At 45.1% G+C, this 26735-nt stretch overlaps 1 protein-coding gene across 3 annotated transcripts in view; it reads right to left on the reverse strand.

Annotated features, from left to right (window-relative positions):
* tarbp1 (TAR (HIV-1) RNA binding protein 1) overlaps nucleotides 1-26735 on the reverse strand; it is a 260477-nt gene that overhangs the window by 175055 nt on the left and 58687 nt on the right. For all 3 annotated transcript variants that reach the window (XM_085979767.1, XM_085979769.1, XM_085979770.1), the window contains exons 13-14: nucleotides 13722-13816; nucleotides 9747-9908 (exon numbers count right to left, since the gene is read on the reverse strand). In XM_085979767.1, the coding sequence (XP_085835893.1) occupies nucleotides 9747-9908; nucleotides 13722-13816 (257 nt within the window). The remainder of the gene's footprint in view (nucleotides 1-9746; nucleotides 9909-13721; nucleotides 13817-26735) is intronic.

The raw sequence follows: 26735 nt of genomic DNA on the forward strand, positions 1-26735 counted from the left end.
TCTTCTAAACTAGGCCTAGTCTAATCAATCTCTCCTCATAGGACAAAACCCCCATCCCAGGAATCAGTCTGGTGAACCTTCATTACACTCCCTCTATGGCAAGTATATCCTTTGCTTAGGTAAGGAGACCAAAACTGTACACAATACTCCAGGTGTGGTCTCACCAGGGCCCTGTATAATTGCAGCAAGACATCTTTACTCTTATACTCAAATCATAGAAACATAGAAGATAGGAGCAGGAGTAGGCCATTCGGCCCTTCGAGCCTGCTCCACCATTCAATGAGATCATGGCTGATCGTTCAAATTCAGTACCCTGTCGCTGCCTTCTCCCCATATCCCTGGATCCCTTTAGCCTCAAGAAATATATCCAACTCTTTCTTGAATATATTTAATGAACTGGCCTCCACCGCCCTCTGTGGCAGAGAGTTCCACAGGTTCACCACTCTCTGGGTGAAGAAATTCCTCCTCATTTCAGTCCTAAATGTCCTACCCTTATCCTTAGACTATGACCCCTGGTTCTGGACTCCCCGACCATCGGGAACATCCTTCCAGCATCTAGTCTGTCCAGGCCTGACAGAATTTTATAAGTTTCGATGAGATCCCCTCTCAATCTTCTAAACTCCAGTGAGTATAAGCCCAATCGACACAATCTCTCCTCATACGTCATTCCTGCCATCCCAGGTATCAGCCTGGTGAATCTTCACTGCACTCCTTCCATGGCAAGAACGTCCTTCCTCAGATAAGGCAACCAAAACTGCACACAATACTCAAGGTGCGGTCTCACCAAGGCCCTGTACAACTGTAGCAAGACATCCCTGTTCCTGTACTCGAACCCTCTTGCTACGAAGGCCAACATACCATTTGCCTTCTTAACCGCCTGCTGCACCGGCATGCTTACCTTCAGCGACTGGTGTACAAGAACACCCAGGTCTCTTTGCACTTCCCCTTCTCCCAATCTATTGCCATTCAAATAATAATGTGCCTTCCTGTTTTTGCCACCAAAGTGGATAACCTCACATTTATCCACATTATAGTGCATTTGCCATGTTTCTGCCCAATCACCTAACCTGTCCAAATCGTCCTGGAGTTTCATGACATCCTCCTCGCAGCATACCCTCCCACCCAGCTTTGTGTCGTCTGCAAATTTGGAGATATTACATCCAATTCCCTCGTCCAGATCATTAATATATATTGTGAACAGCTGGGGTCCTAGGACCGATCCTTGCGGTACCCCACTAATCACTGCCTACCACTCGGAAAACGACCCGTTTATTCCAACATTACATTTATTACAAATCCTCTTGTAAGAAAGGCCAACATACCATTTGCTTTCTTAATTGCTTGCTGAACCTGCATGTTAACTTTCAGTGATTCGTGTACGAGGACACCCAGGTCCCTCTGAACACCAACATTTCCCATTTAAAAAACTCTGCTTTTCTGTTTTTCCTACCAAAGTGGATAACTTCACATTTCTCCACATAACATTCCATTTGCCATGTTCTTGCCCACTCACTTAGCCTGTCTATATCCCGTTGAAGGCTCTTTGCATCCTCCTGACAACTTACATGCCCACCCAGCTTTGTATCATCACCAAACTTGGATATATTACATTTGGTCCCCTCATCCAAATCATTGATATAGATTGTGAAGAGCTTAGGCCCAAGCACTGATCCTTGCGGTACCCCACTAGTTACAGCCTGCCAACCCGAAAATGACTTGTTTATTCCTACTCTCTGTTTTCTGTCCGTTAACCAATCCTCAATCCATGTTAGTATATTACCCCCAATCCCATGAGCCCTAATTTTGTTTAATAACCTCTTGTGTGGCACCTTATCGAATGTGACACCACATTCACTGGTTCCCCCTTACCTATTCTGCTGGTTACAACCTCAAAAAATTCTAACAGATTTGTCAAACACGATTTCCCTTTCATAAATCCATGTTGACTCTGCCCAATCCTATTATTATTTTCTAAGTGCCCTGTTACCACGTCCTTAATAATAGATTCTATCATTTTCCCTACTACTGACGTTAGGCTAACTGGTCTGTAGTTCCCTGTTTTCTCTCCCTCCTTTCTTAAATAGTGGGGTTACATTTGCTACTGGACACCGGGGATAACTCCCCTGCTCTTCTTCGAAATAGTGCCATGGGACCTTTTACGTCCTCGGTTTAATTTCTCATCCGAAAGACAGCACCTTCGACAGCGCAGCACTTCCTCAGTAATGCACTAGATTTTTTGTGCTCAAGGCTCTGGAGTGAGACTTGAACCCACAACCTTTCAGAGTTGAGGGTGCTGCCAACTGAGCCACAGCGGACACTGGTGAAAACTGCAAGAATAAAGCATACTCAGCTTCCGGTGCCACCCAGGAAAAGCAGATAACCGCGCCCAAATCTGGAGTTGCTCTCCTCTCCTCTCCTCCCCTCCCCAGTGTCTCCTCATCCAAAACTAGTTCCCAGACTAGACCATGAGCCCTATCTGCGAGTCTTGGAAAACTTGCCAGATTCCCTAGTCAGTTCTCCATAAAGTCCAAGAGGATCAGTGATCACTAACAGCTGATCTCCTGGCTTCCAGCATTCAACCATACTGCTCAAAATAACAGATGCCATCTTGGCAAAAGTGCTAATCCTGTTTGCAGGCTAGCTCACCAAGCTCCCACTTTGTTTCAGGAGTTCCGCAAATATAGAATTGAGCACGGGATCTCCTTCAGCTTGGAAATGTAAATTCTCAGGCAGAACACTGGATAAAGATTGGTTTATTTGAACCCCATGGTTTCTCTGTTCCTGCGCCCCTTTAAAATTGTACCATTTAGTTTATACTGCCTCTCGTAATTCTTCCTCCCAAAATGCATCACTTCACACATTGCCTAATATCCTACTCAAACTCATTCTTTCTCGGGATCTCAAAACTGTGGAGCTCTTTATCTCCCTCAATTTTTATTTTCTCCTATTCAGCTTTCTAAAATCCAAACGCAACACCACATTATTATTTTCTCCTCTCTGACTTACCTGGTCTTCTCGTTTACCCTCGTCAACTTTGGTGGTGTCTTGCACTATGGTACTTCATTGTTAATTATGATATCACCCTAAAATAGTTATCCATAAAATGTTAGATTGCAAAAGTTGCCCTTGTCTAGTGTCAATGGCCAGTTTGAAATAGTTACCATTGTGAATTGCAGTAGTTGGGTTGACTGTACAGTGATGCGTTATACCAGAAATACTTGAAGGGAAAAAAAATACAGGGCTTTGGGGGGGAAGAAGCTCTACCAAAGAGCTGGCACATGCCGACTGACCACCTTCTGCGCTGTAGCGTACTAGGATATCTGTACTTTTATGCATCTGTCGATTATATGTTGAAATTAATAAGTAGCTTTTAAGATTTGCAAGTGAAATATTTGGCGAGAGTGTAATTTGGCTGCCAAACGTGTTCAAAGGCTTTGATCAAACAATACTAGTTTTATTAAAGTATTCGGTCAAGGTGTTCTCCAGAAATGTCACTGAATTTTTCACAAGGGGAGAAAAAGGAGGGTGACAGATGAAGAAGTTAATTATGTGGAAGAAAATTAACATGGAAAGTTTAATCAAGGCAATTATCCATACCAAAATAAAAATGTGGGAATAAAAATCAGTCAACGTTAGAAGTTAATGTTATCAGTCTCCAAACACATGGCATTTATACAAAAGCAAAATACCGCGGATGCTGGAAATCTGAAATAAAAACAGAAAATGCTGGAAATACTCAGCAGGTCAGGCAGCATCTGTGGAGAGAGAAACAGAGTTAACGTTTCAGGTCGATGACCCTTCATCAGAACTGGAAAAAGTTAGAGAGGCAACAGATTTTTAAGCAAGTGCAGGGACAGGGAAAGGGGGGGGGGGGGGGGAGGGGGAAGAAAGAACAAAGGGAAGGTCTGAGATAGGATGGAAGGCAGGAGATTAAAAGACAAAAAGGGATGATGTTGTAAGGCAAAAGGAGATGGTAATGGGACAAGGTAAGAAACAAAAGATGAGTCTAGATAAGGTGTAAATGGGAATGGCAGAATCTTCAATAACTGCTATGTGAAACAAAGAATAGGGGTCGAGGTTACGGTCTAAAATTGCTGAACTTTATGTGGAGTCCAGAAGGCTGTAAAGTGCCTATTCAAAAGATGAGGAGCTGTTCCTCAAGCTTATGTTGAGCTTCGTTGGAACAGTGCAAGAGGCCAAGGACGGAGAGGTCACAGTGGGAGTGGAGCGGAGAATTAAAGCGACAGGTGACCGGAAGCTTATGGGCTGAACGGAGGTATTCCGCAAAGCAGTCACCTAATCTGCGTTTGGTCTCCCCAATGTAGAGGAGACCGCATCGTGAACGGCAAATGCAGTATACTAACACTGCAAGTACAAGTAAATCGCTGTTTCACCTGTGTTTGGAGCCCTGGACAGTGGGAAGGGAGGAGGTAAAAGGGCAGGTGTTGCACTTGCATGGAAAAGTGCCGTAGGAAGGGGAAGGGATGTTAGGGGTGATTGAGGAGTGGACCAGGGTGTCGTGGAGGGAACGGTCCCTTCGGAATTTTTTTTTAAATTAGTTCACGGGACGTGGGCGTCGCTGGCAAGGCCAGCATTTATTGCCCATCTCTACTTGCCCTTGAAAAGGTGGTGGTGGTGAGCTGCCTTCTTGAACCGCTGTAGTCAGTGTGGTGCTGTAACGGTTTGGTACAACTGAGTGGCTTGCTAGGCCATTTCAGAGGGCAGTTAAAAGAGTGAACCACATTGCTGTGGGTCTGGAGTCACATACAGGCCAGATTGGGTAAGGACGGCAGATTTCCTTCCCTGAAGGACATTAATGAACCAGATGGGTTTTTACAACAATCCGGAAGTTTCATGGTCACCATTATTGATACTGGCTTTTTATTCCAGATTTATTTAATTAACTGAATTTAAATTCCCCAGCTGCCGTGGTGGGATTTGAACTCACGTCCAGGCCTCTGGATTACTAGACCAGTAACATAACCACTATGCTACCGTTTCCGTTAGCATTGCTGAAAGGAGAGGGGAGGGGAAGATGCGTTTGGTGGTGGGATCACACTAGAGGTGGCGGAAAATGATCTGTTGAATGTGGAGGCGGGTGGGGTGAAAGGGGAGGACAAGGGGAACCCTGTCGTGGTGCTGGAAGGGAGTGGAAGGGGAAGGGGTGGGGCGAGAGCAGAAGTGCAGGAAATAGAACATACACGGTTGAGGGCCATGTCAACCATGGTAGAGAGGAATCCTTGCTTGAGTAAAAGGTGGACATATCGGAAGCACTAGTATGGAAGGTGGCATCGTCAGAGCAGATGCGACGGAGAAACTGGGGGAATGGAATAGAGTCCTTACAGGAAGCGAGGTGGGAGAAAATGTCATCCAGGTAGCTGTGGGAGTCAGTGGACATATAGTGAATGTTTTTCAATAGTCTATCCCCAGAAATGGAGACAGAGAAGTCGAGGAAGGGAAGGGAAGAGTCTGAGATGGACCATGTGAAGGTCAGGGAAGGGTGGAAATTGGAAGCAAAGTGAATGAAATTTTCCAGTTCAGGGCGTGAACGGGAAACGGCATCCGGCATCGATACAGTCATCAATGTACCGAAAAAAGAGGTGAGGGAGGGGACCCAGGCTGATACCTGGGATGGCAGGAATGACGTATGAGGAGAGATTGGGTCGATTGGGCTTGTACTCGCTGGAGTTTAGAAGAATGAGAGGGGATCTCATTGAAACTTATAAAATTCTGGCAGGACTAGACAGACTAGATGCAGGGAGGATGTTCCCGGTGGTCAGGGAATCCAGAACCAGGGGTCACAGTCTAAGGATAAGGGGTAGGCGTTTTAGGACAGAAATGAGGAGGAATTTCTTCACCCAGAGAGTGGTGAACCTGTGGAATTCTCTACCACAGAAGGCAGTAGAGGCCAATTCATTAAATATATTCAAGAAGGAGTTGGATATATTTCTTAAGGCTAAAGGGATCAAGGGGTATGGGGAGAAAGCAGGTACTGGGTACTGAACTTGGATGATCAGCCATGATCGCATTGAATGGCGGAGCAGGCTCGAGGGGCCGAATGGCCTACTCCTGCTCCTATCTTCTATGTTTCTATGACCGGAGTAGGACTGGAACAAAGAATGTTCTTTATTGAATTTTTTGTGGAGGTAACAAGGAGGGTCGATGAGGGTAGTGCATTTGATGTTGTCTATATGGATTTTAGCAAGGCTTTTGGGTCCCCCATGACAGACTGGTCACGAAAGTAAAAGCCCATGGGATCCAAGGCAAAGTGGCAAGTTGGATCCCCAATTGGCTCAGAGGCAGGAAACAAAGGGTAATGGTCGAAGGGTGTTTTTGTGACTGGAAGGCCGTTTCCAGTGAGGTTCCGCAGGGTTCAGTACTGGGTCCTTTGCTTTTTGTGGTATATATCAATGATTTGGACTTGAATGTAGGGAGTATGATTAAGAAGTTTGCAGATGATACAAAAATTGGCCATGTGGTTGATGAAGAGGAAAGCTGTAGACTGCAGGAAGATGTCAATGGACTGGTCAGGTGGGCAGAACAGTGGCAAATGGAATTCAATCAGGAGAAGTGTGAGGTAATGCATTTGTGGAGGGCTAACAAGGCAAGAGAATACACAATAAATGGTAGGACACTGAGTAGTGTAGAGGAACAAAGGGACCTTGGAGTGCATGTCCACAGATCCCTGAAGGTAGCAGGCCAAGTAGATAAGGTGGTTAAGAAGGCATACGGGATACTTGCCTTTATTAGCCGAGGCATAGAATATAAGAGCAGGGAGGATATGCTTGAACTGTATAAAACACTAGTTAGGCAGCAGCTAGAATACTGCGTACAGTTCTGGTCACCACATTACAGAAAGGATGCGATTGCACGAGAGAGGGTGAAGAGGAGATTTACGAGGGTGGTGCCTGGGCTGGGGAATTTTAGCGATGAGGAAAGACTGGATAGGCTGGGGTTGTTTTCTTTGGAACAGAGGAGGCTGAGGGGAGACCTAATTGAGGTATATAAAATGAGGGGCCTAGATAGAGTGTATAGGAAGAACCCATTTCCCTTAGCAGAGGGGTCAACAAACATGGGGCACAGATTTAAAGTAATTGGTAGGCAGTTTAGAGGGGAATCTGAGGAGAATTTTTTTCACCCAGAGGGCGGCGGGGCTCTGGAACTCACTGCCTGAAAGGGTGGTAGAGGCAGAAACCCTCATCACATTTAAAAACTACAGGAAACTCTCTTTTTACCGGCACCTAAATAACCAGAAATCTCTCTTAACCGGAAAAATTCAGGAGTAGGTTCAGGTAAGTTTTACTTCATATTAGTGGCCGTGTAACTGGGGTTCCTGGATCTGTGGCCGTGTAACCGGGGTTCCTGCACCTGTTGCCATGCAACAGGGACGCCTGGATCTGTGGCCGTGTAACCGGGGTTCCTGCACCTGTTGCCATGCAACAGGGACGCCTGGATCTATGGCCGTGTACAGGGCTCTCGTACCTTAGTAAGTATACCTCTCTGTAATCCGGACTTTTTGATCAACCGGCACCACGCCGGTCCCATCGGTGCTGGATAAAAAATTTTTTTCCTGTATTTGGATATGCACTTGAAGTGCCGTAACCTACAAGGATATGGACCAAATGCTGGAATGTGAAATTAGGCTGGATAGCTCTGTCAGCCGGCACGGACAAGATGGGCTGAATGGCCTCCTTCTGTGTTGTAAATTTCTATGATTCTACATATCCCACAAAAAGGCAGGCATAGCTAGGACCCATGTGGGTTCCCATAGCAACACCGTTAACTTGGAGGAAGTGAGTGGATTCAAAGGAGAAGTTGTTCAATGTGAGAACAAGTTCAGCCAGGCGGAGGAGGGTGGTGGTGGATGGGCCCTGGTTGGGCCTCTGTTCAAGAAGCGGAGCGCCCTCAGGCTGCCCTGGTGGGGGATGGAGGTGTAGAGAGAGAGAGATTGAACGTCCATAGTGAAAAAGGACAGTTGGGGCCAGGAAACTGTCGAAGTGGCGGAGGGCGTCGGAAGAGTCGTGGATGTAGGTGGGAAGAGACTGGACAAGTGGAGAAAAAAAAGAGTTGCTAGGAAGCAATCAGTTCTGTGGGGCAAGAATAGGCTGAAACGATGGGTCTGCCAGGGCAGTCCTGTTTGTGGATCTTGGGATTTATGTTTTTTTTTAATTTTATTTTGAAATAGTTTTTGAAATTGTAACTCTGATGTGTCTTCTGAGGTTTGCCATTTTTTGGAGAAATTAAAGAATTAAAGCTGTCCTATTATTACTCAAACTGTAAGTAAAAGTATGTACAAGCCCATATGGCTGACTAATACCTTTTTTGTAAACTACTTTAAAACTCTTGATCCTTTTGCAGAGGCATATTGTAATAGCTTTTATTATTCAGGTATATAAATATTGTTTATATGAGAAACTGTCAACTGGCAGGAGGGTCAGTAACCAGGGGACTCAAGCTTAAGAGAAGTTGCAAAAGAACCAGAGGGCAGGTGAGGAGAGTTTTTTCTCTGTCGCAAGTTATGTTCTGGAATGCACTGCCTGAAAGGGTGGTAGCAGATTCAATAGTATCTTGCAAAACTATTGGGACTTGAGCACAAAAATCTAGGCTGACACTCTAGTGCAATGCTGAGGGAGTGCCGCACTGTCGGAGCTGCTGTCTTTCGGATGAGTCGTTAAACCGAGGCCCCGTCTGCTCCCTCAGGTGGACGTAAAAGATCTTATGGCAGTAATTCGAAGAAGAACAGTGGAATTATCCCCGGTGTCCGAGCGAATATTTATCCCTCAATGAACATCACTAGAACAGATGATCTAGTCATCATTTTGCTGTTTGTGGGAGCTTGCTGTGAGCAAATTGGCTGCCGCGTTTCCTACATTACAACAGTGTAACACTTTCAAAAAGTACTTCATTCGCTGTAAAGCGCTTTGGGATGTTCAATGGTCGTGAAAGGCGCTATATAAATGCAAGTATCTCTTTAAGGGAATTGGATATATACTTGAAATGGAAAGGCTTGCAGGGGAGTGGGACTAATTGGATAGCTTTTTCAAAGATAGGGTGGTGGAAACAGATTCAATAGTAGCCTTCAAAAGGGAAACACTTGGAGAAAAAAAATTGCAGGGATATGGGGAAAGAGCGGGGGAGTGGGACTGACTGGATTGCTCGTCGAAAGAGCCGGTACAGGCATGATGGGGCGAATGGCCTCCTTCTGTGTTGTAAGAGTCGATGATGTCTTGATTTGCTGTTTAAGAGGAATTGGAGAGGACATTCAATGGAGTACTGACCATATTACTGTACAGGAAACTTTTGATTTACCGGCACCTAAATAACCGGAAATCTCGGTTAACCGGCAAAATTCAGGAGTAGGTTTTACTTCATATTGTACTTGCATTCCTCCATCTGTTGCTGTGCAAGGGTGTGGCTGCAGCTGTTGCTAAGCTACAGAGACACTTGCAACTTGTGGCCATTGTTCTGAACTTGTTGCTAAGCAACAGGGTTTGTTGCTTTATACGGAGCTGTCAGCTCTCCGTATCTTTTACTATAGCGTTCGGTTATCTGGAATTTTTGATGAACCGGCACATCGGTCCCGTCCGTGCCGGATTTAAAAAAAGTTTCCTGTATTATGAATAAAATAGAAAAAGAGACAAGGGGCAGGGGGAAGAGAGAAAGTGGGTGGGGGGGGAGGCGGTCAGCTTGAGTAAAAGTGGTCTGGTATATTAGACAATATACATCAGAATGGAAGGATAGAGTACCTCATCATCATTGGCAGCCTGCAGACACTGAATTGAAGCCTGTGTCAGGGAAGAGATGTAGCTCCAGATGCAGGAGCCTCTTGTCCAGCCTACTGTTGAAAGTGTCTTCGCTATCTCACTCATCACAGCAAGGTAGAGGCTACATCGGTCGAGATCCAAAACCTCAAATAAAGGGAAACAGAGTGGATTTAGAAAAATGAAATGAAAAAAATGGGCTTCAATGCTTACTTGTTCAATGACCAATAAGACACCCACTGCTTAGCACAGCGAAACAATAATCACACCGAAGCTTTCTCTAATCCTTACTTTAAATTAAAAAATCTCTCTTCAGATAGGGTGCCCATTAATGGATTTTCTTGCTCATGATTCATAACAAAAGTGACAGCAGCTCATTATACACGTGTTTAAAATACACTACAAAATTGCTAACAGAAGGAATTATCTCGCAGTATGAAAGAAAAAAAAGACTTGCATTTATATAGCGCCTTCCACGACCTCAGGATGTTCCAAAGCGCTTCACAGCCAATGAAGTACTATTTTTTTTTTTTTTTTTTAAAAAGTGCAGTCACTGTTATAATGTAGGAAACGCGGCAGCCAATTTGCGCACAGCAAGCTCCCTCAAACGGCAATATAATAATGACCTGATCATCTGGTTTTTTTTTTTTTTTTTTAAGGTGGTGTTGGTTGAGGAATAAATATTGGCCAGGACTCCCCTGCTCTTCTTCGAAATAGTGCCATGGGATCTTTTACGTCCACCTGAGAGGGCAGACGGGGCCTCGGTTTAAGATCTCATCCGAAAGACTGCACCTCCGACAGTGCAGCACTCCCTCAGTACAGCACCAGAGTGTCAGCCTAGATTTTTGTGCTCAAGTCTCTGAAGTGGGACTTGAACCCACGATCTTCTATCACAACTGCTCCCCCTCCCCAAGCACCAACATCAAGTCAACACACAAAGAAACATGCAAGAAACTGGACATTTAAAACAACACATCTAGTTTGGGATTAAAAATTGGCATCTGACAAACTTTTTGGAAGCTCACTTTGAACCCCGGAGAACGACAGTATCAGGTTTTTTTTGCAACAAGTCAAAAAAAGTGTTTTAATAGAGCATCCGTTTTTCCAAAATATGTTCAAATGTCAAAATCTGGCAACAGATTATAAAGATTCAAGATAGTTTGTCAGTTTTAATTAGTTCTTTTAGATCAGATATTTTTGTAGCTTTAAAGTACGCACACTTCCTGTCACAAAATATTTATGAACATGATAAAAAATATTTTGAGACGCGGCAAAAAAAAAGTTTTATAAGTACAGACACTCAACATCAGTTCCGCAAGGATTCCAAATGCAGACTGTTACTCAGATCATTCCACTAGAGAACTGTATTTAGCACAAATAAGCCCAGTGGAAATTATTTAGTTTCGTTTGCACTGGGGAAATTAACTTACACCCTGTTTATATCAAGTCCTGGTGCCTTGGTAATTAAATCCACAATGTCCGATTACATGGAGCTTTCATTTACACTGCTGATTCTCAACAGAGCACTTCCCTAGGCATAATTAGTTTATCGTTATGAATTTAGCATTTTTCTTTAAACCAGTTAACATGCAGGGCACGATAGATTTGTAGGGACATTGGGGTAGATTTTTATATTCACTATCGAGAGGGGCAGATCAAATGCCCTTTATAGAACTTGCCTGATTTTCATTGTGTTGAAAGTCTATTCTAATGAATCTATTTAGAGTTCAGAGGAAGAGGAGTAGGCCACGTAGCCCCTTGAGGCATTCAATCAGAACGTGGCTGATCTTGAAAATTTTAATTGATCCAGCATCCATAGCTTTTTGGGAGCGAGGGTTCCAGATTTCCACTACCCATTGTGTGGAAAAAATGCTTCATGATTTTACTCTTAAATGGCCTAGCTTTAATTTTAAGCTTATGCCCCCCTTGTTCTTGATTCCCACACCAGAGGAATTGGTTTCTCTGCATCTACCCTATCAATTCCCTTTATCAACATCTAGATGAGTTACCCCTCAACCTTCTAACTCAAGGGAATACAAACCGAGGGGGGAATTTTCCCAGCCCTGAGGTGGCGAGTTTGGAGGCGGGACTGGAGGGCAAATGGCAGAAACTGGGAGCGGGTACCAACCTCGCTCCCAACCCGCCTCCGTGCCACCTTCCCGGGAGGTGGGTCCCCAAGTTGCGCAGGGATCCGTCGCCTCGAGGTGGGAAGGGGATTAGAGCCAGTTAACTGCCTGTTAACAGGTAGTTAACAGGCAGTTTTGAGGCTTTTCCCCATTTTACGCCTGCAATTGCGGGCTTCCCGACGGCTCGAACCGCGCCAGGGCCGGCAAGGCGAGCAGTGGGTCTGCGGGGGTGAGAAGGGTCGATATGTCAGCTGTGGAGGTGAGTGATGGGTGCAAGTGTGTACAGGTAAGTATGAGAGGTGAGTGTCAAGTGTTGGAAAAAGTTTCCTTACCTTTGCTTCTTTCTGCAGGCTTCAACCGTTGAGGATCCTGAGTCATCGCAACGGCAGAGATGACAGAATGGCTGCTGCATTCTCAGATGCAGCAGCCATCTGCTTTCTGCTGAGGAGAGAGGTCTTGGTGAGCCTTTGTGCAAGGGCTCACCTTAGAACAGAGGTCATCAGTGTTTGACAGCTTCTCAAAGCTGTCAATTCATCTGTCAAAACAATTGACAGATGAAGCGTCATACGCTGACGTCATCTGTCACCGGCTTTCCCTTCATTGGCCGATAAGAAGGCCAATCAGGGGAAAATAGCGTGGGTTCATCAGACATTGCTGGGGGCGGGACTAGAACCCGGAAGGCAGCAGTCCCGCCCCCAACTCATCTCGACTGGCAAAATCCAGCCCCACGTTTATGCAACCCGTCCTCATAATTTAACCCTTAAAGCCCTGGTATCATTTGGGTGAATCTGCACCGTACCCCTCCCATCCTTCCCGAGGTTAACTGCCCAAAATCGAATGCAGCATCAGCTGCGGCTCAATTGGTAGCACTCTCAGCTTGCTGTGGGTTCAAGTCCCACTCCAGCGACTTGAGCACAAAATTTAGGCGGACACTGCAGTGCAGCAAAGAGGGAGCGCTGCACTGTTGGAGGTGCCCTCTTCCAGATGAGACGTAAAACTGAGGTTGACCTCAGGTGGACGCAACAGATCCCACAGCACTATTTCGAAGAGGCGCCGGGGAGTTTTCCTTGGTGTCCTGGCCAATATTTATCCCTCGACTAACACCTAAAACAAGATTATCTGGTTATTATCTCATTGCTATTTGTGGGAGCTTGCTGTTTGAAAATTCTCTGCCGAGTTTCCTACATTACAACAATGATTACACTTCAAAAGTACTTCATTGGCTGTAAAGTGCTTTGGGACATCCTGAAAGGTGCTATATAAATGCAAGTTTTTCCTTCCGTCATTACAAGCTTGAGGCATCAGTCATGCTTCAGACAGCAAATTTCAAAGTGTTAAAAATATATATTAAAAAAGAGAAAGGCGGCATATACTTCTGGCTGTTTTTCTAACCTGGAGTTGAATTTTGACAAGCATCTTACAATTTACAAATTTTCCCCAGCCAACAACAATTAAGCAGTGACTAACCTTAGACTGTGTTTACATATAGCAATATACAACTTCGTCTTAAAGCAAAAGGGCAGTTTAAACACAGATCCACCTCAGCACCGAAATAATATTGTGTATTACATGGCATAACCCTGCTGTCATTATAAAACAGTACATCGTGCGACTTACTGACAGCTACATCATAGAAGATCACTCGCATCAATGAAAATCCAATTTAATGCCATATATTTAAACTATCAATTTGTTATTAGATTCTATTTGCATAATACTATATACCAGTTGTCGCTATAGTAGAAATGTTATTTACACATCAGTATAAACAGAAAGTTACAGGAACATACTCAGCATTGAGCAGAATTTATGAAGCTGAATTTGTCATACTTACAGTTTGTAATTCACTTGTCAACCTCCTGAGTGTGTACTCCAAGACTTGCTCCACTGAAGACATGACACATTCTCGTAGTGCATTCAGTACCCTATCTATAGGCAAAGATAACAGATGATTTACACAAATTAATCCACTTGATGCAAGTTGGATTCCATTGTAATTCTCTACTGGCCTCGTAGCAACAAAATAAATAATTTCTTCATTTGAAAAAAATTCAGCTTGATAATTGGGAATATGTTCACTAAATTGCTAAGCATGCCATATCCTGATAAGCAAGTGATCAGTGTCAAACTCATTTTGCAGAATGCTAGACAGCAACCAATTAATGTCAGACCCAGAAAGGCACTTCCAGAGGCAGATCTTCAAGTCATTAACCCACGCACTTTGCAGCTTCTAAAACAGAGGCTCTCACTGCATTGCAGAAATTTAATTTAGAGGGTTATTATGAGATGGAGGAAGGAACAGAGGAGTTAATTTTAAATGGGATGCAACCATGCCCTTATAGTAGGCCCAGATTACAAATCAGGATGAAAACCGAATTCCCAGAAAGCAGGTATGAAATTCAGGAATCTAACACAAAGCCATGTAAAAATAAACCCACTATGTACTGCAAAGAATAAATGGATATCATGCAAACAAACACAGAGATTAACATATTTTAAATGAATATACAGGAAACTTTGGTTTATCCGGAGGTTAACTGTCCGGAATGCTCGAGCCACCGGCAAAAATCAGGAGCCGTTTCGTTAGTTTTTTTTTCTTTTCGTTGCTTTTTTTCCCCACCAGTCAGGCTCTGCAAGGTCTCGCTGAAGCTGTTGCTAAGCTACAGAGACGCTTGCAAGGTACGGCCGACTGTTTAGAAGCTGTTGCTAAGCAACAGGGTTTGTTGCCAGATACGGAGCTCAAAATCTCCGTATGTTTCAACATTAGCGCTGGTTTGTCCGGCAGTTTTGATGGGACGGCAACAGCTCGGTCCTGTCGGTGCCGGATAGCACAAAGTTTCCTGTACCTCCAACATTTTATGTAGGGATGGTATCGCATTGCAATGAATTTAAGTCCCAGCTTGCTGAGTTAGAGGATGGTGGGACGCAGGTTCACGTCTGCATACCCTCACATGACAAGTTATCAATTTCAGCCGTGACATTGGGAAGAGATGGCGCATTGAGGCCAGATACTTTCCCAAAGGCAGTGAGGGAGAAGCTTTCCCCATAGCGACGGGAGGAAGGGAAGAAGGGGTAAGGTAAATTTGCATTTACAAAAGCCTCATCACATTCTCAAAAACATCCCACAGTGCGTTAAATGCAATTAACTACTTGGAAATAGCCGATATGTAAATTAACACAGCAGCCATTTGTGCACAGCGAGGTCCCACAAAGAGCAATCAGCTGAATGACCACTTGATCTATTTTTTGTGGTGTTCGTTAAGAAAAGGACACCAGGAGAACCCTCTGCAAAATGGTTTAATGACTAGCATTTTACATTTAGATTAGATTCTTGCAAATCAAAGAAATGTGGGAACAACTCTGCCCCAACTAAAACCAACTCTTGTAATTTACCTCATATGAAGACTAGTTGTGATGAATTTTGTGTTTTTTTTTTAAAAAGCAGATAATTGCCATTCACATGTTCCTCTACAAGAGGCCCCAGAGGCTCAGGTAGGCCCCAGTGCGGCATCGGCAGCGGGTGGAGGCGGAGCTGAGCGGCAGAGCGACAAGAGGCCCCAGAGGCTCAGGTAGGCCCCAGTGCGGCATCGGCAGCGGGTGGAGGCGGAGCTGAGCGGCAGAGCGACTACAAGAGGCCCCAGAGGCTCAGGTAGGCCCCAGTGCAGCATCGGCAGCGGGTGGAGGCGGAGCTGAGCGGCAGAGCGACTACAAGAGGCCCCAGAGGCTCAGGTAGGCCCCAGTGCGGCATCGGCAGCGGGTGGAGGCGGAGCTGAGCGGCAGAGCGACTACAAGAGGCCCCAGAGGCTCAGGTAGGCCCCAGTGCGGCATCGGCAGCGGGTGGAGGCGGAGTCGGGACCAGCGGGAGCAGCGAGGAGGAGCTCGGGAGAAAACCCGGCGACCAGCGAGGCCCGAGACCAGTCGGGAGCAGTGAGTCGGAGCCCGGTATAAAAACCAGAGAGAGGCGAGGCCCGAGACCACAGCTGGGGCAGTCGGGAGAGCAGGAGGCCAGTAACTGCTGGGGCAGTCGGGAGAGCAGGAGGCCAGTAACTGGTGAGTTTAAAAGCTCACCTTTCGCGGGCTTTTTCTTTCACAGCTGGTGCAGTCGGGAGAGCAGGAGGCCAGTAACTCTTATATAGGTGGAGCTGTTGCTAAACCCGAAACACTACAGTGTAGTGTCTCCCACCCTTCCACCTCCTCTAACCTTTTAGGGGTTAGGGGAAGTTGAAAAGGTAGGTTCAATTTATTTTATTTCAGGAGCCTAACCTAGGTGGAAAAGGTTCCAGGACAGGAGGCGGCAGTGAAAATACAACACCAGAAAACAGGTAGGTGACTGGTTGGTGAGTACTTTCACAAACTTATTCTAAGTAGAATTCAATAATTAAGCTAAATCGTAGTAAATAAAAGGGTATTGTAAGGGTTAAGTCATGGAAGGGCAGCTCGGACCCGTGTCATGCTTCTCCTGTGCCATGTGGGAAATCAGGGACACTGTCCCTGACAACTATGTGTGCAGGAAGTGTGTCCAGCTGCAGCTCCTAGCGGACCGCATGGCGGCGCTGGAGCTGCGAATGGACTCACTCTGGAGCATACGCGATGCTGAGGATGTTGTGGATAGCACATTCAGTGAGTTGGTCACACCGCAGGTAAAGGCTAGCTCAGACAGTAAATGGGTGACCAAAAGGCAGGGTAAAGGCAGGAAGGTAGTGCAGGAGTCACCTGCGGTCATCTCCCTCCAAAATAGGTTTACCGTTTTGGGTACTGTTGGGGGAGATGACTTATCAGGGGAAGGCACCAGCAGCCAGGTTCAGGGCACCATGACTGGCTCTGCTGCACAGAAGGGCGGGAAAAAGAGGGATAGGGCTATAGTGATAGGGGATTCAATTGTAAGGGGGATAGATAGGAGTTTCTGTGGCCGAGACCGAGACTCCAAGATGGTATGTTGCCTCCCTGGTGCAAGGGTCAAGGATGTCTCGGAGCGGGTGCAGAGCATTCTGAAGGGGGAGGGGGATCAGCCAGTTGTCGTGGTACATGTAGGTACCAACGATGTAGGTAAAAAGAGGGAGGAGGTCCTACAAGCTGAATTTAGGGAGTTAGGAGCTAAATTGAAAAGTAGGACCTCAAAGGTAGTAATCTCTGGATTGCTACCAGTGCCACGAGCTAATAAGTTTAGAGAGAGTAAGATAGATAAGCTAAATACGTGGCTTGAGCAGTGGTGCAAGGGAGAGGGATTTAAATTCTTGAGGCATTGGAACCAGTTCTTGGGGAGGAGTGACCTGTACCAAGGGGACGGTCTACACCTGAACTGTGAGGGAGCCGATGTCCTCGGGGTAATATTTTCTAGGGCGGTTCGGGAGGATTTAAACTAATTTGGCAGGGGGATGGGAACCTAGGTAGTGGAAAAGAGGGAAGTCATATGAAGTTAGAAATAGATGGTAGAAAGGTGAGAAGCAATAAGCAAAGGAGAGAAACACAAAGGGCCAAACTAATTCATAATGAGAGTGTGAAAAAAGCAAGCCTGAAGGCTTTGTATCTTAATGCTAGAAGCATTAGGAACAAGGTGGATGAATTAGTTGTGGAAATAGAGGTAAACAAGTATGATTTGATTGGGATTACAGAAACGTGGCTGCAGGGTGGGCAAGGCTGGGAACTTAACATCCAGGGATATACAATATTTAGGAAGGATCGGCAAAAAGGTAGGGGAGGTGGGGTAGCATTGCTGGTAAAGGAGGGGATTAATGCAATGGAAAGGAAGGATATTAACTCGGATGAAACGGAATCTGTATGGGTAGAAATGAGAAATAGCAAGGGGAGGAAAACGTTAGTGGGTGTGATATATAGGCCTCCAAATAGTAATATGGAGGTGAGGGAAGGCATAAAAAGGGAAATTAGAGAAGCGTGCGATAAGAGCACAGCTGTCATCATGGGTGACTTTAATTTACATATTGATTGGACTACCCAAATTAGTAAAAATTCTGAGGAGGAGGAATTCCTGGAATGTTTTCGGGACGGTTATCTGGACCAATATGTCGAGGAGCCGACTCGAGATCAGGCCGTTTTAGACTGGGTATTGTGCAATGAGAAGGGACTTATCAGCAATCTTCTTGTACGAGGCCCCTTGGGTCAGAGCGATCATAATATGATCGAGCTCTCAGTCGAGATGGAGAGTGAGGAAATTGAATCAGAGACTAAGGTCCAGAACTTAAATAAAGGGAATTACGAGGGTATGAGACGGGAATTGGGTAAGATTGATTGGGTGGTGTTTCTGGGGGGATTGACAGTGGATAGACAATGGCAAGCATTCAAAGATAGAATGGAAGAATTCCAGAACATGTTTATACCGGTTTGGCATAAAAATAAACCTAAAAAGGTGACTCAACCGTGGATAACGAGGGAAATTAGGGACAGCATAAAATCAAAAAAAAGGGCATATCAACTGGCAAAAAAAAGCACCAGACCGGAAGATTGGGGGCAGTACAGGATACAGCAAAAGAGGACAAAGGGATTAATCAGGAAGGGGAAAATAGAATACGAAAGTAAACTTGCAGCAAACATAAAGACAGACTGCAAAAGCTTTTATCGGTATATCAGGAGGAAAAGACTGGTAAAATCCCAAGTCGGTCCCTTGCAGTCCGATTCGGGAGAATATATAATGGAGAATAAGGAAATGGCAGACCAATTAAACTCATACTTTGGTTCTGTATTCACAAAGGAGGACACAAATAACCTCCCAGGAATATCGACAAACATAGGGACTAATGAGAGGGAGGAGCTGACAGAAATTAGTATCTCTAGGGATATGGTGTTGGGTAAGTTGAGGGGACTGAAGGCCGACAAATCCCCGGGGCCTGATAAACTACATCCTAGGGTACTTAAGGAGGTGGCCCTGGAGATAGCAGATGCTCTAAGGATCATCTTCCGGAACTCCATTGACTCGGGAACAGTACCCGTGGATTGGAGGGTAGCTAATGTTACCCCAATATTTAAAAAGGGGGGTAGAGAGAAAGCAGGGAATTATAGACCAGTAAGCCTTACATCGGTTGTGGGCAAAATGCTAGAGTCCATTATTAAGGATAAAATAGCGGAGCACTTGACAAATGGGGAAAGGATCGGACAGAGTCAACATGGATTTACAAAGGGTAAATCGTGTTTGACTAATCTGCTGGAATTTTTTGAGGAAGTAACTGGTAAAATAGATGGGGGAGAGCCAGTGGATGTGGTGTACCTTGACTTCCAGAAAGCCTTCGATAAGGTTCCACACAAAAGATTATCATGCAAAATTAAGGCTCATGGGATTGGGGGCAAAGTATTAACGTGGATAGAGAACTGGCTGGCGGATAGAAAACAGAGAGTTCGAATAAACGGCTCGTTTTCGGAGTGGCAGGCAGTGACCAGCGGGGTGCCGCAAGGATCTGTCCTGGGACCCCAGCTGTTCACAATATATATATAAATGATCTGGATCAGGGAATTGGATGCAATATTTCCAAATTCGCTGACGACACTAAACTAGGAGGAGGGGTGGGCTCTGATGAGGATGTCAGGAGGCTACAGTGCGATTTGGACAGGTTGGGGGAATGGGCGGATACGTGGCAGATGCACTATAATGTGGATAAATGCGAGGTTATCCACTTTGGGGGTAAAAACAGGAGGGTGGATTATTATCTAAATGGCAATAGATTGGGAGATGGGGAAGTGCAGAGGGACCTGGGTGTTCTTGTGCACCAGTCACTGAAGGAGAGCATGCAGGTGCAACAGGCGATTAAGAAGGCAAATGGTATGTTGGCCTTCATATCAAGGGGGTTCGAGTATAGGAATAGGGATACCTTACTACAGCTGTACAAGGTGCTGGTGAGACCGCATCTGGAGTATTGTGTACAGTTTTGGTCGCCCCATCTGCGGAAGGATGTTCTTGCCATGGAAAGAGTGCAGCGGCGATTCACCAGGCTGATACCTGGAATGACCTACGAGGAGAGATTGAATAGTTTGGGCTTGTACTCACTGGAGTTTAGAAGATTGAGAGGGGATCTCATCGAAACATATAAAATTATGGCAGGCCTGGACAGGCTGAATTCAGAGAGAATGTTTCCAATGGCAGGGGAGCACAGAACCAGGGGCCACAGTCTAAAAATAGCGGGCAAATCATTTAAAACAGAGATGAGGAAGAATTTCTTCACTCAAAGAGTGGTGAGCCTGTGGAATTCCCTGCCACAGAGGGCTGTGAAGGCTAATTCAATAAATATTTTCAAGAGAGAATTGGATATATTTCTGAAGGCTAAGGGGATTAAGGGTTACGGAGAAAAGGCGGGGACGGGGTACTGAACTGGTAAGATCAGCTATGATCTCAGACGAAGATCAGCCATGATCTCATTGAATGGCGGAGCAGGCTCGAAGGGCCGAATGGCCTACTCCTGTTCCTATCTCTATGTTTGTTCTTTGCTAACTGCCATGCTACTGTACTTAAGATTGACTGAAATCTGGATTATGATCGTCTCTGATGAGGATTGAAATTGGGATTGGAAAATGCTATGCACAGGATTGAGACTGACTTGTATAATGAATTAATCCATCACTGCCATGAAAGCATTACAATAGCCATACAAGTTGGTGTTCTGTAAAAAAAAAGTAACAGCTTGTAATGAAAAATAACTGGGGAAGACACACCAAGGGGATTCATAACCTATTGATAGTTGTAAAATCACCTGGGATAAATTAGTGTTACAACATGCTTTGTTTAAAATGTTTATGCCTGCATGAATGCAAGGTTCCAATTTGCTTTCTGATTGGTTGCTAATCACATGGCTAACAGGGACCAATCCAACCAGAGAATTACATTCTGCACGCGCTGTAAAGCACTTTAGGGTGTGAAAGGGGTGCTATGAATGCAAGTTTGTTCTTTACAACACACGGAAGGCAGCCATTATAGATTCACACCACCAAATATTGAAGTTGAAACAAGTAACAATTTAAAAAGTTGTAACTGCAAACATGTAAAAATTCATGTCAACTGCTCAATTCCATTTTTAAAAATTACCCATAATTAACATCATGAGATTAACTAGTCTGCAAAGTAAAAAAAGTTTACAAATAAAACTATGGGTTAATTTTTTCTCGTACATGGAATGTTAGCAGCGATGGCAAGGAGAAACAGTAGTTGCCGCCAATGATTATGCACGGTCATCGTGCTGCTCCTCGTGGAATGCACCACAGGAATCTTCAGAAATAAATAATTACAACATTAAAAAAGAGTTAATCTATTCCCGTCTAGTCACATGGATAAAGCTGGTACTCAACTTCTTGGCAAGACTGCCCACTCAACTCAGCAAGTCTTACTTTACAAATGGCTTTGCTCACAAGCCCACTCTGCGAGAGGCGGCCAACCATTCATGTGTATTTAATCAAAACTAATTCTCCCCATTACTGAAACATAAACTTACATTAACCTGACTTGTGCATGATTTATTAGTTGGATTGCTGAAGGGAGTATTCTAAATGACCTTTGAAAGATTTATGCAAAAATAAACCAGTTATTCAATTTGATTAAAAAGAGAGTGGCCTTCGAATCAGGGTAGGCCATCTTCATGTCCATCCATTTACATAGCCAACCACTGGAAAATAACACAGAGGCAGGCAGCTTTGACCCCCAGAAGCCCCTACCACTTTTCTCTCCACTGTAGAGCCTATCAGCAACATTTCTCCATCCAGTGCCCATGTCGAAGGCTGTGTGGTTTACTGTGACTGTCTTAAGAAAATTTCCATAGTCACTTTCCAATTCTTCTTTAAACTTCTCTATTTGAGGGCAGGGACTGTGACCTTATTAGAAAGCCAGATGGGCTGTTTATATCCTGAACTGAAACATTTAATGGTTTCAAAAATATATACAGGTTAGCTAGCCTTTTCTAGGGTCATCTGCATGGACAAAACCATGGGGTTGATTTTTGTGGAGCCGTCAGGCGGGGTTTCAGGCGTGTGGGGGGGGGGGGGGGGGGGGGGGAAATCCAGAATTCAGGGGTCCCGACACCATCCCGCCCAAAACCCCGCTCCACGCAACTTTCAGAGGCGGCAGGTACCCGCCCCGCAATGGGACCCGCCGAAACCAGACGGGAAGGGATTAGTGCCAATTAACTGCCTGTTAACAGGTAGTTAACAGGCAGTTTTTAACCTAATCCCTATTTTGAGGGGTTTCGTGTGGGATTCCCGATGGCTCCAAACCACGCCAGGTTAGAGCAGGCGGGCCGTCGGGTTGAAGGAGTTGGAGGGGTCGCAATGTCGGTGCTCAGGTGAGTGATGGGTGCATGAGTGCAAAAGTAAGTGTGTTTGGTGTGTCTAAAGTGTGTAAAGAACTTTTACTTACCTGTACTTACCTTAACAGCCTTTCTTCCTGCAGGCGTCGGGAGCCCATCACTCAGCCGGCACGTAAAGCTGAACGGCTGCGATCTGTGAAAAGTGACAGCCTTCAGCTTTGAGTGCTGCCGAGAGTTCTAACTGAGTCTGTGCAGAATGACTCATGTTAGATCTCAGACTGTCAGTGTTTGACAGCTTCAAACAGCTGTGAAACACTGATATTTCATCTGTCAAGAACTCTTGGCAGATGAAATTGCAGTCTGTGACGTCACCTGTTGCCAGGTGGCCCTTAATTGGCCTGCTGAGCCCGCTGGGCGGGCTCAACAAGGTCAATCAAGGGAAAACCGCGCGGATTGGCCGGACGTCGAAGTAGGCGGGTCTAAAATCCGAAAGTTGTAGTCCCGCCTTCTTCCCGACAGCTTCAGGAAAATCGACCCCCATGTCTCTATCACTGTCAAATCAACCTGCTGACAGCTGAAGATTCTGATTTGTTTCGATTGGTGGCTTTAGGTGAACTATCAGTGACAAATTTTCTACCAGATTGATGTATTATGTGGTATAGTTAAACCACACAACCACCATCCTGATAACAGGGATACAACTGGCATTACATTGCAGTCACGCTGCTAAACGCCAACCAGTTGAACAGTTTACGGCTCCACTACAATGTTCAATACATTAATTAATCAGGGTTCATTTTGATGACCGAGATTATTTTTAACTTGACAAAAATTATTGTTTTTTTAAAAAAATGCTCCGATTCTGTATTCCAAGTTCTTTCTGTAGCTGTCTTACAGGGTTTTAGGATAATTTTCTCTCTGATCCTTTTAATATTCTCTGGCCGTTCCTTTGCTCTCTCTTGCTGGTCCCATTCGGACATTTATCATCTCCCAGCCTGTTTGCTACTCTTGCGCTGCATTTATGGCTATTTCCCTTTTGCTCCATAGCTGCCCGATTGAACTTTATTATGCTGCTTTCCCTTCTCTTTAATGTTGTTTGTTTGTTTCTCTGGCTGTTTTTATGGCCACTTACTGGTCTCTGTGCTGCCATTTACTATTTTTAACAACTGCTCTCCAATCCCTCGGATGTCATGTCCCTATAAACGCTGTTCATATTAGCAATTATAAGTCAGGGGCTGACATCGACTCACCCATCCAATGATTGGCAGAATATGTTGACACATTGTGTTTTCCAAGTCTGCTCTGGGAAAAGTAAAACCACTTTTAATTTGGAGATTATGCAATTAAACCGTCACCAAAATTTGCGGTCATATACCAGTCCCATTCTGCCAACTGAAGCACATTAGACACGAGGCTGCAGTTGGGAGTGTTGTCTGCATTTTTCAGCACCCCAGTATAGGAAAGGGTAATAAAAGCAAAAGAAAGGGTATAGCATAAAGTCACTTGGGTGTTACTGGGACAGGTTATGGGCATGAAAACAGACTCGAGAAGTGAAGGCTTTTTCAGCAGAGCTGAGAGATTAAGGGGTGAACTGAGGGAGATGCTCAAGATTATGAAGGGTTTTAGCGCAAATAATCATCACTTGTTTCCACTGGTCGATGAAACGGCAGGAAGAGAGCACAAAGTTCAATACTCACAAAGTATTAAAGGGGAGGTTAGAAGAAAAATTCTCTGCAAACTGTCGTTGAAGCAGAATCTATTTTTTTTCCTCAGTGAGAATTAGATTGAATCAGTGTCTATGAATGCAACTATCACAGTAATTTATAGAAATCATGCCTTTTAAAAAAATTAGGGCTTTTTGATAAATGCATAATATGGACATTTGTAGAGATATGTACACAATGTACAGGAGCCTTTTTTTGTTATACATGTGAAGCTTTCTTTCAAATTTAAAAAATACCGGTCCTATAGCTTGAAAGGCACAAAATACTCCACAAATTTTGCAGGAAATCTCCTGGTTTAAATATTAGGATATACATGTTAAAAATGGGGTAGTTAGGAGTAAGGAGGAAAGTCAGGTGGAACTTTTTCCACCCAGAGTTGTGCAATAAGTTTTTTTTTATTCATTGATGGGATGTGGGCGTCGCTGGCTAGGCCTGCATTTAGTGCCCATCCCTAATTGTCCTTGAGAAGATGGTGGTGAGCCACCTTCTTGAACCGCTGCAGTCCATATGGTGTAGGTACACCCACAATGCTGTTAGGAAGGGAGTTCCAGGATTTTGGCCCAGCGACAGTGAAGGAACGGCGATACAGGTCCAAGTCAGGATGGTGTGTGGCTTGGAGGGGAACTTGTAGGTGGTGATGTTCCCATGCGTCTGCTGCCCTTGTCCTTCTAAGTGGTAGAGGTCGCGGGTTTGGAAGGTGCTGTTGAAGGAGCTTTGGCGAGTTGCTGCAGTGCATCTTGTAGATGGTACACACTGCAGCCACAGTGCGCCGGTGGTGGAGGGAGTGAATGTTGAAGGTGGTGGATGGAGTGCCAATCAAGCGGGCTGCTTTATCCTGAATGGTGTCGAGCTTCTTGAGGGTTGTTGGAGCTGCACTCATCCAGGCAAGTGGAGAGTATTCCATCACACTCCTGACTTGTGCCTTGTAGATGGTGGAAAGGCTTTGGGGAGTCAGGAGGTGAGACACTCGCCGCAAAATTCCCAGCCTCTGGCCTGCTCTTGTAGCCACAGTATTTATATGGCTGGTCCAGTTCAGTTTCTGATCAATGGTAACCCCCAGGATGTTGATCGTGGGGGATTCAGCGATGGTAATGCCATTGAATGTCAAGGGGAGATGGTTAGAGTCTCGCTTGTTGGAGATGGTCATTGCCTGGCACTTGTGTGGTGCGAATGTTACTTGCCACTTGTCAGCCCAAGTCTGAATGTTGTCCAGGTCTTGCTGCATATGGACACGGACTGCGTCAGTATCCGACGAGTCTCGAATGGTGCTGAACAGTGTGCAATCATCAGCGAACATCCCCACTTCTGACCTTATGATGGAGGGAAGGTCATTGATGAAACAGCTGAAGATGGTTGGGCCTAGGACACTGCCCTGAGGAACTCCTGCAGCGATGTCATGTGATTGAGATGAATGACCTCCAACAACCACAGCCAACTTCCTTTGTGCTAGGTATGATTCCAACCAATGGAGCGTTTTCCCCTTGATGCCACACTCGGTCAAATGCTGCCTTGATGTCAAGGGCAGTCACTCTCACCTCACCTCTTGAGTTCAGCTCTTTTGTCCATGTTTGAACCAAGGCTGTAATGAGGTCAGGAGCTGAGTGGTCCTGGCAGAACCCAAACTGGGCGTCAGTTAGCAGGTTATCGCTGAGTAAGTGCCGCTTGATAGCACTGTCGACGACACCTTCCATCACTTTGCTGATGATTGAGAGTAGACTGATGGGACGGTAATTGGCCGGGTCGGATTTGTCCTTTTTGTAGACAGGACATACTTGGGCAATTTTCCACATTGCCGGGTAGATGCCAGTGTTGTAGCTGTACTGGAACAGCTTGGCTAGGGGCGCAGCTAGTTGCCAGGAAGAGTCATTAAACCAAATAGTATAAATACATTCAAGAGCCAATGCATTATATAGAGGGAAAGATTTGAGGTATATGATGGGTAGATGGTCTATGAAAAAGGGATCTATTTGTTTGAGACTTGGTAGGAGACAGAGTAGGAATAAACGATTTGTTCTCGGATTGGAGAGATGTGACAAGCAGTGTTCCCCGGGGATCTGTATTGGGGCCTCAGCTTTTTACCATATAAATTAATTGCTTGGTTAGAGGAAGAGAGACGTGTATACCCAAGTTTACAGATAACACCACATTAGGATGCACCATGTGTGGATGCACAGAGGAAGCTACAAAGGGATATTGACAAACTAAGTTAGTGGACACACTATGGCAGATGAAGTTTAATGTGGGGAAGTGTGAGGTCATCCACTCTGGATCCGAGAAGGGCAAATTGGAATATTTTTATAATGGTGAGAGAATAGGAGCTGTGGAAAAGCAATGGGATTTAGGTGACCATGTACACAAATCATTAAAACCTACTCTGCAGGTAAAAGTAGTACGAACTCCGGGAAAGATATATTGTCCTTGGAAGGGGTACAGCACCAGACGTATACCAACAACAATTTGTATTTATATAGCGCCTTTAACGTAGTAAAATGCCCCAAAGTGCTTCAAAGGAGCATTATAAGACAAAAAAATGTGACACCGAGCCACATAAGGAGAAATTAGGGCAGGTGACCAAAAGCTTGGTCAAAGAGGTAGGTTTTAAGGAGCGTCTTCAAGGAGGAAAGAGAGAGGTAGCGAGGCAGAGAGGTTTAGGCAGGGAATTCCAGAGCTTAGGGCAGAGGCAACAGAAGCCAAGGCCACCAATGGTTGAGCGATTATAATCAGGGATGCTCAAGGAGGGCAAAATTAGAGGAGCGGCGATATCTCAGGGGGGTTGTGGGGCTGAAGGGGATTACAGAGATAGGGAGGGGCGAGGCTTTGAAAACAAGGATGAGAATTTTGAAATCGAGGCGTTGCTTAACTGGAAGCCAATGTAGGTTAGTAAGCACA

Source organism: Somniosus microcephalus, chromosome 3, assembly GCF_052327205.1.
Source record: "Somniosus microcephalus isolate GS21.2 chromosome 3, FLI_Smic_1.0, whole genome shotgun sequence".
Taxonomy (NCBI): domain Eukaryota; kingdom Metazoa; phylum Chordata; class Chondrichthyes; order Squaliformes; family Somniosidae; genus Somniosus; species Somniosus microcephalus.